The sequence below is a fragment of the Bolinopsis microptera genome, chromosome 8 (genome assembly GCF_026151205.1).
Source record: "Bolinopsis microptera isolate Bmic1 chromosome 8, MBARI_Bmic_1.0, whole genome shotgun sequence".
NCBI lineage: Eukaryota > Metazoa > Ctenophora > Tentaculata > Lobata > Bolinopsidae > Bolinopsis > Bolinopsis microptera.
The window spans coordinates 5434671-5449446 of record NC_087079.1 but is presented as its reverse complement, the minus strand read 5'-3'; the positions used below and the strand labels follow the sequence as shown (position 1 = coordinate 5449446).

The window sequence follows — 14776 nt, the reverse complement described above, 5'->3', positions numbered from 1 at the left end:
TGAAAAGAGCGAGTTGACATTTTAAGCTTTCTGGTCTTTTCTTGCCTTCTTTGAGCTGTCAAAGAGTCATGAGACCAAGTAGACGTTTTCGTGATAAACTGTAAAACCTCTCCATACCGGGCCTATCACGGGAGAAATTAAACGAGAAGTGTACGGTATAGAACGTTTCATATACCTCATTAAGGGCCATAATATAATATACACGTATTGCATTGTGTCGTATTGTGATTGAATACAGCTCGATATGTACTTACATCGTCCACCAAATGCGATATGAACAACTTGGCTTGATTGTTGAGGAAAAGAAGAGGTCTGGTAATCCAGGTAGGCCGGTTTAGATTAGCACAATTGACGGTACAGAGAGGTTTTATTTATTACAAATGTGATTATCTTAACCCCACTGATTCATCATTGAAATCAATAAAATGATAGTACAGCAGGCTATCGTTTCGTCTTTCGATCTTGACTGTGCCATTGGTGCAGTTTCTGTGAAAATCGATAAGGCTGTATTGTAATTAGTTATGAAACTCTTATATCGTATGGTTAACGTTTTTCAGTTTCAGACCTTTCCACTTAGTAATTCCTGATTACTAAAATCTGCCGCGATTTACTGAACTCCAACTACAAATATTGGTGATTTAAGTATTCTTGAAACGAAAAATTCACTAAGTTTTTTTGAAAAGCATTTTTCTCCGCGTTTCATGCAATTTGATCACTTTTGGCGGAAAAAAATATTTTGAATTTTCGAAATTTTTCAAGTCTCGAAAAAAAATGTAAGTGAAAAATTTTCAAAGTTTTTCTAAAAACTACTTTTCTCCGTGTTTTAAGCTATTCCGATCATTTTGAGCCAATAAAAAATTTTTAGAATTTTGCTAATTAGCTAATTGATAATTATCCAATTAACTGATTATCTGACGTAAAAATTGTTATGACAAAAGTTTTTCTTCATGGTAATATGAACACAGTCGATTGATCCGCAACCTTTTACGATGTTCACAACTAAAGATATTCGACAAACAAGAAAGGTGGTAAAAAGTGGTAAAGTGGCAAAAAGTGGCCTTAAGACACGTGGAAAAGTTTGGAAAAGTTGGTCAGCCATAAAGGACATCTATTAGGACTCAAAAACGTCAAAAATCCTTTGTAAGCTTTGTGTGTCGGCAGATCGATTTTTTCAGACGGATCTGTCTGTACTATGCCTGAAGCATCCTCCTGAAAGGTAAGAAAACACACTGCCCGTGAAATGGTGATATGTTAAGAAAGAATTAGTAGCACGTGTTAGAATTGGTTCTGTACGATCAGTGATCACTCCCTTGTCATGCGGAAACAAGTTAATCTGGTAACATTTCTAAACTTAATATTTGTTTACGACATCTTCTCACAGCCCACAGTTGAAACAGAGAAAAGAAGAGGTGTCTGACTTGCCACCAGTTATCAAGATTAGTAAAGCAGAAATCCATTCAAAAGTTATGTCATGGCCCACTTCTCATCCTTTTGCTAGAAAGGTACGTTTTTTTAGCAAGTCATATTCAAGCTTTCAAGAGTTGAGTGACCCGTAAATCAAAATTTATTCTTTTTTACCAGTCTTATCATTGTTGACTGGACAACAAATATACAATTATAGAACAGACCCCTCCCAAATCTACAGCTACCGTGCTTGTAACCTAGCTTAAAACCCTCCCCAGACAGGAGAAAGACCTCCCGACGTGGACAAAAAGCCGGCTGGCAAGAAGGAAAGTGCTGACTCCTCCGGGAGTTCTCTGTTGGAGTTCGCATTCCAGTCCGCTCTCTTTGGGAACACACTGTTCGGAGACAAAGAGGCTGCTTCTCCTACTCCTGGCGCTGCCCCTCCTCCGCAAGGTGGGACTGAGGATCTGTTATCTGTTATCATTATTATAATATGTGTGTCAACATGTCCTTATAACTCTGTTGCTATTTATTTTTGGGCGGTTATTTTTAAAAATTAGGATTCATGGCTTGGGTTAACGTGCATGTTAGCGGTTAGAGTTGCAGCTAAGGGTCAATGGTCCTGTGACGCGTGGGGTTTTAATTGGGCGAGGTTTAAGGCCGGGACAACGTTTTAGCTTCAGAATAGAGGAGAGCAGTTTTTGAAATAATATTATGATGAGGGGCCCGGGTGCCAATAATCTATTTGTTATCAATCAAACCTTCCAGGACCGAAAACCCCGCCCCCGACCACGAGCCAAGCCCCATCTGATCTCCTAACTGCTCTGTCTATGAGTTATGGCGGTGGTCACCCCAGAAAGAAGGAACCACAAGGAGAAGACAAAAGAGACCAGGTTTGTTATTATTGGGGAGATTTGGTCTTCTTGCGGTGTTTTGAAGTGTGACTCATACGATGCGTCAATCGGTCCACTTTATGACCACTTCAATTGCCCTGAGATGAACAATTAAACGAAAATTTATTTTTATATTCTATGGAATGGTCTCGTTTATGTTATCAGTTATGTCTGTTACGGTCCTTCCACGACCCCTATCCTCATTTTAAAATAGCAGGACTCCATCTTATGATCACATGACCCCATATTATAACCACGTGACCCCATATTATAACCACGTGACCCCATATTATAACCACGTGACCCCATATTATAACCACGTGACCCCAGGAAAAGTCCAGGAAAAGAGACCGCTCCCCCGACGTCAGGTCCCCTTCTCCGGAGCTAGTTCAAGTGTACAAAACTGAACCTCAGAAGCCTGAAGATAAGGTAAACTTATGTTCTGCAATTCTGTATGCTGTATGCTGTATTGATACTTTCGTACTGACTTTGAATTCGAACTCGATACGTCAAGTCTTCAAGTAAAGGTTTATTACAGTTAAACGCATTGTAACGTGATTGAAGGTGCGTTTTAAGGGGGCCGGAGGGTCTTCATCAAAATTGTCTCGAAATTGATTTTATAGTTGTTTCTGATGGAGGGGGGTAATATGTATCGAATGCATTTGGTCCCATGGAAAAATATTGTTCCTAGCCGAAATTATTGCCGGTCAAAGGTCAGTGCTTATGTGTTATTGTATTGCGCGAGCGATATTCAATCGCACGCCCTGAAAATCGAGTCTAAAAATCTATCTCCTACATTTTTTGAGCAATCACCCAGAAAAATTTTTTATTCGATTTTGAAAATCTTGGACCTCAAAAATTGCCAAAAATAGAGGTCCAAGATTTTCAAAATCGAATAAATTTCCAAAACGCTCACACACGTGTTTTGTTTTTACCGTGAGTTTACTCGAGGAGGGGGGGGGGGGGGGCTTACTCGACGTGATTATACATTTTTAGTGGTTGATTCAAATTAATCCACATTACGGATCACTTCTCAAAGGCTTCCATTTCCAAAATGATCAGTCTAATATTTAATCTAGTGAAAAGAAAACCAGAAAAGCATATTTGTTGCTCGGATCGTAAATCAGCATTATATTATCTATTTACTATCCCAATTTGTGGAGCCCTCCCAATTCACTCTTTGAATTTGGGGATATCTGTTGTTAAGATAGTCGAAATACGAAATCACGGTATTGAACATAACTACAGGACAACAATCACTAATCAGTGTGTAGATAAAAGACGTACTGTTAGTTACAGTGATACAAATAAGAATCAATCAATATTATTTATTAAGTAATGGTATGGAAATAAGAATCAATGAATATTATTTATTAAGTAACGGTATGGAAACTTCTATCCAGTGGACTGAGTTAGTGATAGATTAAGTCTCACCTGGATTGACACACTTAGGACGAGTGTATTGGTGAGAGAACAATATTCCCTGCTCACATGTGATCTCCTTACTTCCCATCAAGGAGTAGCCTGGCTCACAGGACACTGAGATCGTGGTCCCGTATACGACAGGGAAACTCGAGTTAGTGATGAGATAGTTCTCAGTCAACAATCTTTTGCACTGATCTGAGGGAAAGAATGGGGGTAAAAGATAAAAATAAAAAGACCGAAATGATTAATATTTTGGGATTGTGACTTTTATAATTGAATGCAACAGTAATTGTTCTTCAAAGCAATATTGAGTAATTGAAACAGCCTTGAAAGAATCAAATTATATCAAAAGGGATTTTATTTCTACCTATGACCAACCATACGATATGCATTCACTATTTAACAAACCTATGGTGCAAGTAGGACGTTGCTCCAGGGTGAATACTACTCCCCTCTCACATGTGATGGTATTGCCCCCAGCTAGAGTGTGACCCGGCTTACAGGCAACTTCCACCACTGTTCCTACTATTAAGGGGAAGGTGCTGGTCGTTGTCATGTCTGAGAGAGCTGCTGGAAGTTCTGTACACGTGTCTGTGGGGAACAGTTCGTTGTTAGGTCTTTAATTAACAAATTAACAATGATTCAGCAAAAATCATCTGTGTTCCGGGATCTCACTTAAAACACAGTGAGGAGTGTCTTCATACTGCCAGTTCTTTTCTTGATACAGGTGATCAGACCGTTTCCTGACAGACTGTACCCCGGGATACACTCCAGTTCCACTTTTGTTCCGTAGTCCACTGGAAGTGGGATGTTTGTCTTCAAGTTGAACATTTCATCCGGTAACCCAGTGCACTTGTCAATAGAGCAGCTAGGGAAGTTCTGGGGGGAGTTGAAGTCTGTGTCCTGGACGCAGATGATGGTTCTGTCTCCAGTTAAGGAGTATCCAGCCACACAGTTCACATCCACTGGTGTCCCCTTCTTCACGGGGAACTGGGAGTCACTGTAGAGATTACTGTCTAGCCTTAATCCCGAGCAAGTTCCTGTACAATGGAGTTATTATCTTATGTTTAAAAACTCCGCGTAAAAGATGACTAAGATTCAGATAAAGCCCACAATATAGATTTCCAGAATAACGATTTTGTTTTAATTTCAAGCTATACGGTTTAAACAGATTGAAGAAAATTGATACATTTGAAACTTAGAGGATCAGCTCACAAACCTAGTTCATTACAGCGAGGTTTCTCCTGGAAGAGGAAGTCAGTATCCTGGTCACACGTGATCACAAGGTCCCCCCTTAGCTCCCTTCCCTCCGAACACTGTACTTGTACTGTAGTGCTGTAAGTCACCGGGAACTGCGTGTCTGTCTGTAGGTGTGTGATCTCAGGGGGCAGCCGCGTGCAGCTCTCTGGTAAGATAGTACTGTAATTTTATGTTTATCTTCAATTTTAAAGGCTTTTTAATACTTAGAGCACATCAGAAATCCTGCTCGAGTTCACTCAGTCTGTTGATTCACAAACCCTCGACTACTCACTTGCAATACAAAGAGGATCCTGGTGCGACTTGTATATCCTATCCTTGATACAGGTGATAGTGTCTGCTCCTGACAGATAGTGCCCAGTCTCACAGTCCACTGTCATCACAACACCGTACTGCACCGGGAACTCTGTACTTGTTCCTAGGTTTGCTGTGTCCAGGAGGGACCCGCACGTGTCTATGATGATGAGATGTTAATTCTATCTGTTCCGTTAAAAGTGTCCAATTAAGTGACTTAACTGCTTAGAAAGTTTAAACTTGCTAAAATTACTTTTAATAATCACCAGACAAACCTAGCACACATGAGGGGGGTGTTCATTGAGGAAAAGTTAGTTCCCTCAACACATGTGAGAGTGCTGTCTCCAGTCAGAGTGTGCCCGGGACTACACTTCAGGGAAACTTCAGCTCCAGGTGGGAGGGGGAACTGTGTTTCTGTTATAATCTCCTTCCAGTTAGAAGGCAGACTCTCGCAAGAAACTGAGCGATTTTGATAATTATATATAAAATAGTGCAAGCTAAAAGAAATCATTTTAAATCAAACTTTGTTGGTCTCAATATTGATTTGACCCAGGCGAAGTATATGAAATGCTAACTGAAAGAAATATACCACAACGAATGTGATCCTCGGAAGCATGCGACCCTCTAGGACACGTGATACACAGCCCTGCTCTCTCCGCACTATAACTGTTTGTGGGACACTGCTTGCATACTGACAGTGAACCGTCCTTGAAGGTCCCTGCCTTGCATGGAACTGGAATTGGTGTTTGGTTAGTAAACCACCAACCAGAATAAGAGAGGGTATATTGTTTTATATTTGCTGAGATAAACTGGGTCACTCTTGTGATGTGTTATTTTCAAGAGTATATTTTTAGGAACTTACTGCAAGCCGTTTTTGCATTGTTAGGTTGCTCTCCAATGTTGCATTTAGCACATTTCGTCATAGAAGCATCCCGATAGGTGCCTTCTTCACATGAAACTGAAATGAAACAGCGAATTAAAGCCAGACTAGAGGGTATATTTTATTTGTTGACATAAACCGTTTTAATACTATCAACACTACTAATACTATATTTGACCGAAACCCATAATCATCATCATCGCTCGCTTTTTTCCATTCATATAACATAATTGTAATAGATTAAGAAGAAATACCCGAAGGCAACTGTACTGGGCAATAATGATTCAATAAACATCAGTTTATAATTGGACACTAACTACCACCCTTATTCCGAAATATTAGGTATCGACCCAAAAGCAACCCAAAGCAATTTTTACAGCATGATGTAATTAATCGTAACTTATAAAAATTCGTAGATCGTGAATGAATGGGAAAGGCGAGCAACCGATTTTATTCTCGGTATCATTTTGCATTTGCGGACGGTCAATTAAATTAATATCATTTCCTTTTGTTTGGGAAAGAGAGACACTGGCAGCGGTCCACTCTACCCATGATTATGGGTTTTTGTCAAATATATGTTTTACTGTTTACTGTTTACCCATATCTGCCCTTACTTAAACCTCACATCTGGTCTTGAAAAAAGGAGACTCACCTATATATACCACCACTTCAGAGATAGCATGGCCCAACTTGTCCGAGGGTGAATCTGTTATCATGATCATATCTCCTTCCGCATTGTTACAGTTCATGGTGTATGTTTGAGCTTCTGGATCCGTTGGGTGATCAGAGTCAATATCTGAAGCTAAAGTACGTGTCATTAGACGGGATTTTATGTTTTACTTGGTAACTGTAGAGTGTGGTCAAGTAACTGTCAATCGTATGGTTTGTATGTGTTTTAGTTTTCCCTTAGGTTTGCAAGCTTGTATGAATTCTTTATAATATAATAAATTATGAGAAGACTTAACTACCTGAGATTGTGCCGCAGTCGCCCGTTTCTATCCCGCCACTGTAGACCTTGACGGCAGTGTCAATAATCCTCTCTTGACAGCAACTTAACCTGTTGGTTATCTTAACGACTGCTATCTCGTACCTCCCTGATAGGGAAAGTTTTAGCCAGTTTTGCAAATCACCGTGTCGAGCACTGTAGTACGTGCTGTAATCTCCATCGTGAGCTTTGTCCGGTGTCATGTCGTAACGATACCAGTTTGCTGCGTCAGATTTTACTATTGGTATTTTCTCTAATTCGGCTCCTGCAAGAAGGAATAAATAAAAGTGTTTGTGATATTCATATTCAACAGTTTCTTTCTGCACGTGCAAAATGGATGAGAAATAGGAAGTGGAAAAGTTACCAATATTATAACACGCACATGCAAAGATCATTGATCACGGGCTTTCCATTATTATTATAAAATTATTTATCCTAAAATAATAATATCGGTTTGGTTTGCTGCGGAGATGACAGTGCTGCATGCCGCCGTTTTTTTTCAAAACGGCGGCGGTGTGGTTAAAATCGTCGGCGGCGGCGGCGTAATCGGCGAAAGGTCACGTGATTTCGCAGATTAAATTTTCCTCTTGAATAATTCCATGCGGAGAGCAATTTTTAGCAGTTTTGAATTTTGACACGAAGCTTGTATTTAATATTTGTGAGTTCATTTCAGATAACCTTGTGACGCACTGAGGCCCTTGAGGCCCACGGAAAACCATGCACGATAAAAACTCTAGAGCTTAAAAAGGAAAAATGTGTTTTGTAATTTACCCTGGTCACAATCAGTTAGAGAACTAGCAGTCCATCCACTCCTTGCTGTTATGTGCGTAGTGCCCACCAGAAAGCACTCTCGTAAAGCCCAATTCGCGGGACTCACGGCTACTCCTTTACAGCGGGGAGTATCATCACACCATTCCTGACAACTTTCTAAACTCCTGAATTCTCTCGTTGATAATTTCTGGGAGTCCGGAAACATACCAACATTCTGCTCGTAGCTTGTATAACAGCCTGAAATATATTATAGATAAGTTTGCGTACCGTGTCTATATATATTATCGCAGTTTATAATTTAAAACGTAAGTAAGGAAACGTAAAAGAAAAAGTCAAAGAATCAGAATAGCATTAGTCCAATTTTGGTTTACATTTTTGCGACATTAAAAGGTTTGATCAAGTCAACGCGAAGTCATGGATAGAAGTTGAGAAATTGCTTTCTGTAACTAGGTGATATCCGTTCGGAGCTTTTAAAAATTGTAAAAAGATAAATAAATATAATAATATCAACTATCAGAATAACTGATAAACAATCTATCTACTGATAAACAATACTGGTGAACTACTATGGTAATTAACTACTGGTAAAAATACTGGTAAACTTAACACTTACAAACATATCTGAAGCTAACTTTCGATGCACAACTTTACGTGACGCGGTTATAGCTTTATAGCGTGACGTAGTATAACTATATTGCTTAAACATGTGTAGATAAACGGCAAAATATCGACATTAGCGATGCCTGCTACAGTATCCACTCGTGTAGAAATCATATAGAAAATGATATGGTCTAAAATGTTGGATTTCGTTCAAAATATTCTTGCCAAAATTACGAAAGGGCGCATTCGGCGTATCTTACTATATATAAAGCGAGACGATATATATGGTTCCGTGCCATTTTACTGACACCATGGCATCAACTTTAACACGACTTCCCGCAAAAACCATAAAAGATATACAACTGAAACTTTTTTGACTGGGTCAAATGCTTTAATGGCCTTCAAATCAGCATGAAAAAATAAAAAATAGGCCAAGGAATAAGAATTTTAGTGCCCAAAATTTGGACTCCCAAGTGATGTCAAAAACGCGAATTAAATAGGTAATAATTATTTTAGTCTCTCGAGTCTTGACACCACTTTAGGGTAGACGGGTTCCTGCTAGTAACTATAAACAGGCTCACGCCGTGTACGCCATTTGAAAACGGCGGCGGCGGCGTGGCTGGAAAATCATCGGCGGCGGTGGCGTTCGGCGGCGGCGTGCAGGACTGGAGAAATAAATAAACAATAAAAGGCTTACCTGGCCTGAATAGTTATGACGAACGTTACAATCAAAGGTAACAACTTGTCAATCTTCATTGTACATGTACACTGCAAGATGGTTTCAATATATAAAATTTTCAAAGTCTAATAAAAGTGTTTAAAAGGCTAGACAAAAAAGCACGAATCATAGCCTGTTGGCAAAATCATTAGCAATATGGTGGACAAATCAAATTATTGTTGTCCTCTAATAATTTCAGTCCATACTTGAATTTCTTTTCAGACCATACTTATTACTTAAAATAACGAAATACTCGAGAAATTCCTAAAAAATATAAATTCAAACATACGCTGAACACGACAGCAAATAATAATAAATGCGGCGACCACACATGTGAGGTTTTAATTACAATAATGGTCTTGTTTTTTAACCCCCTTGAATACACTTAGCACGGGAATAAAATAAATAAGTTTAAATTAACTAAGTTTTTTAAATTAATTAAGTTTAAATAACTTAATCCAACTATCTAGGTCAGTCGTGTGTGCAAACTACTGGCTCTGCACAGATGTCATGTCTTATAAATATAAACTCACACACTTAACTCTACCCGGGTCAGCAACCACGCACAGATAAACTAAACGGCTCACCCGGGTTTAGCACAGATAAACGGTGAGTCATGAGTCACCCTTCTTATCCGTGGTGAAACTAGACTATGATGTGAGCGGACTGAGTAGAGGCTTGTTACCTGTAAGAAAAAGACGTGACTCACGTAGAAATCTATCTCACAGCAACCAATTGAATACTCTTGTAGTCGAGCTGTGAGGGGCGACGAAGCACGGGTTTGTATTGTCCTTTCTATCCATGGCGCCTGTAGACTTGATGTGTGCTGTTCTTACTTTTATAACATACTAGAAAACCAGTTTTTATCGCATCAAAAAAATATCTATCCTTACGGAAGATACAGACAATTATTGTGCCAAACACTAAATACACAACGTAATAACCAGAAACCGATAAAAATGCCATACAGTAATCTTTGCATGTGCACGTGTCCGTTCCGCCCTTATTACTCTGCAACATTTTGATTTTTATCCAATTTGCAAGTGGGCACTGGGCAGTCAGATAGACGGACAAACAGAAGGGAAAAAAACTGTCGTTTAATTATATAATTAGGTAGGTTTACAAAAAAAAAGACGAAGATGAAAAAAATAATAATAAATTGGTCACACGAAGGTTCATTGACACTATAAAAACATTTAATTCTTTTAAAAATCAGCATAAATTAAAATAGAAAAAATTAAATTAGGTATAAATATAACTATTTATAAAAAGTAAATATAAATAATGAACTGTATCAAATGAAAAGATTATCGTACAATGAAACATCACGCTTAGAATAACTGAGGCTGATTTACAGGAACAGTAAAATCCTATCTGAATCATGTTCCTTCTTCTTCTACTCTAGTTGATAAACTGGAGCACACTATCTTATCTTAGCATAATATGAGCATAATATCTTATCTTAGCATAATATGAGCATAATATCTTATCTTAGCATAATATGAGCATAATATGTTATTTTAGTAACGCTTCACTCTCCGTATCTCTAAGGTTACTATAAGCTGGTACACGGTACAGTATGTAGTGCTGGGTGATGAAGATGAGGTCGTAGAGGATGCTCAGGACAGACAGACCGAACTTAGTGAAGTCTCCAAGGAAGGTCATCCAGTCGTCGTAGTTGTAGGCTATCAGTCCCATCTGAGGAAAGAGGAGTTTTATGAGTAATTCTGAATAGGTCATAATCGTCCTATTAGAAGTTTCGAAAATTACACTAGTTGCCTAATCACACAGAGCTTTTAAATGACGACCTTTGATTGGTGGTGAACTTCACTTCAGATTGGTGGTGACCCCAATAATACGTATCCCATTATTTACTAAAAGATTTGTCATAAAATCATATTTGATTTTGTTACCTGTATCAAAGAGAGAACTCCGCCAGAAAGATCCAGGAGGAACTGATAGATTGAGACAGCCTCCGTACTCTTATTCTTGAAGTTCATGTACACTTGCGGGGAGTACTGAGAAACATTTTATCAACGTTTATAAATTAAGATTGTAGGAATAATTTAAACAAATTTGTAGGCAGCTGTTACAACCGAGTTAGTAAATATTTGACGAATTAACTGTGGAAAAAGCGCAGTAGTGATGGGTGTGGAGAAAACATGAATAGCAAATCGAACCATTCTCTACAAACATTCCCAATCTCACAACTAACAAACCTTAAAAACAGTGATGACGAGTTTAACATAACTGAACATAGACACGTACTGGAACCATGTGATGTAGGATAAGGTGGCTACTAGCAACATTAGTACCATACCACACCCAACCGCTGTGGAGAAAGGGGTAGCAGTTGTTAATTCTGGGTCTGGACTCTTTGGCATGAGCGTTAAGGTTAGGATATGATAATTATTTCCCACCCTAACCCTCATTTTTTACACCGACGAGTCCCGGACCCGTTAATCACTAACATTGATAGCATCAAGTTTTGTTATTAAGAAATAGCTGCATTTTATTTTCAATTAGGATTGTTGAGTTGTTTGTTACCTGACAAGATTATTAAACACAGCGGGCTAGGCCTGTGTCCACCTTTCTTGTAACATACACACTGTATTATCGTGAACGCTGATGGTATTACCATTATTTAGATGTTTTTGGTTCATTAGCAGTTCCACAAATACAATTATATTTTTAGAATTTCAGATTTCTAGAATCATTTTTCTTTGAAGAAAATAAATCTCCTAGAACAATCGTTAATAGTACAACTGATTGTGTGAATAAAGAAAATAAAAGAGCTCTGACACTCACCGCATATGAAAAGCGCATGGAAGGAAAAACAGAAGTCAGACAACTGAACGTTGATGACACCATGAGGAAAAGCATCATAGTACTGGTTCCTGACCGGGGTTACCCACAGCATAGAGAAGTTGAAGGCTGAGTAGCACATAAACCCGAATACGTTGTAGAACAGGAAGTCAAAACTTAGTCCTGGTAGGAGAAGAGTTGTGGATTGTAATGATTTGCTACTGGTGTGATATCGGGAAAACAAAAATGTTTAGCCCGGGTGAAAATTCAAGCAGAACAACGGATATCACAAGATAAGATGCTTCCCTCGGTTGCTCCCCCCCCCCCCCATCCCCCATTAATCGTTAATTATCCTACCGACAACACTTTTCCGGGACCAATTCAGGTAGATTTGAGGATAATAGGAGATGGACCAAAAAGCAACGTAGAGCCATCCCAACACTTCAATAACAGTTTCTACCTTCTTAGAGTGTATCACAAACACCTCCAATTCTGAAGAGGAATGTTGTTCAGATTAGCAGACCAATCTAGAAGATAACACGTCTTGGAACCTGTTCTTTTTAAGTGCTTTTACGGCCTGTTCACCAGTCAATCAGTGGACGATGCTATCTTCTAACCTCTTATTGGTGGAATATACTTTGTGAGCATGGTAAACACAGTAACCATGGTAACGATGCTATCTTCTAACCTCTAATCGGTGGAATATACTTTGTAAGCATGGTAAGGTTGAGTGAGTCGTGTTGCAGCAGCTTAGTTGAGATGTACAACGTGCCAACTTCACCTCCAGCTTTAATGCTAACTGTCCTGTTGTTAGTCCCTTTCTTTACCTTAAGTGGGGTAGAGTTGTAGTTGACGATTGTGAAAATTAAACGGACAAATTGTAAAAATGTATACCTAAATTTGACCCGTTAACGTATATATAAAAGACGTATAGAGGTCAGGTCGTATAGAGACCATATTTCCACATTATCCCTGACGGAAAGTTCGAGAAAACGTCGTGATGAAACCTTTATCTGATGGCCGTTATTTATCACAAGGAGCTCTTGTGATGAAGGAGTACAGTTGAAGAGGAGATCTTGTTTTACAACTTCATTGAGCTGGAGAGTGAGGGTGCTGGTTTCATTTCTCAGTAGTTTAGAATGAGGGGTAGTCAGAGTGACCAGGGTAGTCTCAAGGGAAAATGTTGTTGTTAACAGGGTTGTTAGTAACAACAGAGGACCGTACATCTTTGTTTTAATAGTGGTTGTTAGAGAGGGAATTATTGAAGTGGAGATAAAGACTAGGATAGTGGGTTACGGAAAGAAAGTTTTTAAAAGATTAAAAACGAATGAAGCCTGGCATTCTATGATTGAATAAAATATAACATCTTCGAAGCAAGAAATCTGAACAAATAACAACATCTTTTGGCCCTTGTAAACCAGCACCGCATGCACTATAATACTAAGTACAAATAAATGATACCATCTCACTTTAAGATTCAGCAAAATAGCACTATTTTTCTTGAAAAGTAGCTTATCTAATGTTTGTGGATTGTGAAATTCAAGGATTGTGAAATTCGATCAGCCCCATCAGTTATCATGTGATTGATTGTAAACCGAGACGGTGCCCGTGTGGTTCTAATGACCAATTTTAATCTTAACAAATATATAATAAAAATAGTAATAACCCCTCACAATGGCACTGCGCTCTTAATAGTAAAATGCCACACTGTGTGGATCAGCACTTAACGACGGAATTTAAACCTCATCTGACAAATATCGCCAAAAATTAAAGTTTTGTATGTAATGCTCCAACGGCCAGAATGAATGACTCAACAAACAAAATTTTGTATCACAACGGGACAAGTCCCCATCCTCATACAAACACTACCGTCCCGTGTAAACAATAACAAACTAAGTACCTTATCGGACCTTATTTGAACCGACATTAATTGAACGCTGGAGGTCCTAGCGTTCATTTTAATGTCCGTTCAAATAAATTCCGTCCGTTTAAGGTCCGTCCAAGTTAAAGTCCGTTGAGATTTGTTCCAAAATTATTCCACTGCGAACTCATGTTTAGGATAATATGACATTGAGTTATTATACAATTTAAATATTCTAAGTATTACATTATGGCATGATCACTAATTTCTTTACCTTTGGCTTCCTCGTTCACTTCTTCGGAGTTATTAATTACATCCACATCTTGTATAAGTTTACACTGAAATGCAGGACCGAGGTGGTCAAATAAAAAATTGTTTTCAAAAAGCAGGTATTACTGATATGATGCTTTAAGCATGGAATATTTGATACACGATAACCCATTTTATTTGAGGAAGATGACTTACCATGGGCGGCGCTCAGCCTGTCAGGAATGTTTATGAGCTCTATGAGCTCTATATTTATGAACATAATAGCCTGGGGTCTCCAGGTAAGAAGATGACCTGTGATATGATCATCAAATCTGGTCATATTTCGTATCTGTTGTTTTTAAACAACTTTCATAATCATAGACACTGATCTACAAATGTTTTAACATCTTTTACTGCTGAACGACTGCCTTTCCTGCTCATTGTATGAAAAATTAATTTACAAATTATCTGCTAAAATTTAAAACCGCCAAAAAAAAGATGAACAAATTTGGATTTTTGATGGTTTTGAATGCCTTCGAGCGTTAATTTTAATGTTCGTTCATAATTATGTCCGTTCATTTAATGTCCGGTCAAATAAGGTCCGATAAGGTGGTGGTCAGTATTAACGGGTAAA

At 38.5% G+C, this 14776-nt stretch overlaps 3 protein-coding genes across 4 annotated transcripts in view; 2 read left to right on the top strand and 1 right to left on the bottom strand.

Annotated features, from left to right (window-relative positions):
• Window positions 1–14776, top strand: part of LOC134820255 (cystinosin homolog) — a 96045-nt gene that overhangs the window by 14616 nt on the left and 66653 nt on the right. The window lies entirely within an intron of this gene.
• Window positions 1–14776, top strand: part of LOC134820254 (nascent polypeptide-associated complex subunit alpha, muscle-specific form-like) — a 69515-nt gene that overhangs the window by 4042 nt on the left and 50697 nt on the right. For both annotated transcript variants that reach the window (XM_063830484.1, XM_063830485.1), the window contains exons 6-9: window positions 1382–1502; window positions 1683–1857; window positions 2173–2297; window positions 2628–2726. In XM_063830484.1, coding sequence (XP_063686554.1) covers window positions 1382–1502; window positions 1683–1857; window positions 2173–2297; window positions 2628–2726 — 520 coding nt within the window. The remainder of the gene's footprint in view (window positions 1–1381; window positions 1503–1682; window positions 1858–2172; window positions 2298–2627; window positions 2727–14776) is intronic.
• Window positions 4942–9279, bottom strand: LOC134820256 (uncharacterized). The gene is made up of 9 exons (XM_063830488.1): window positions 9207–9279; window positions 7910–8146; window positions 7122–7403; window positions 6806–6955; window positions 6136–6231; window positions 5863–6006; window positions 5549–5732; window positions 5254–5433; window positions 4942–5127 (listed from the first exon to the last, which is right to left on the bottom strand). The coding sequence occupies exons 2-8, from the start codon at window positions 8112–8114 to the stop codon at window positions 5343–5345; spliced, it is 1152 nt and encodes a 383-aa protein (XP_063686558.1). The 5' UTR covers window positions 8115–8146; window positions 9207–9279; the 3' UTR covers window positions 4942–5127; window positions 5254–5342.

Coding starts and splice junctions, on each gene's coding strand:
- LOC134820256 (XM_063830488.1), bottom strand. CDS start 8,114: ATGTTTCCGGACTCCCAGAAATTATCAACGAGAGAATTCAGGAGTTTA. Junction 6,232..6,805: donor TGAAGTGGTGGTATATATAG/GTGAGTCTCCTT, acceptor GTTTCATTTCAG/TTTCATGTGAAGAAGGCACC. Junction 5,434..5,548: donor ACCCCCCTCATGTGTGCTAG/GTTTGTCTGGTG, acceptor TCATCATCATAG/ACACGTGCGGGTCCCTCCTG.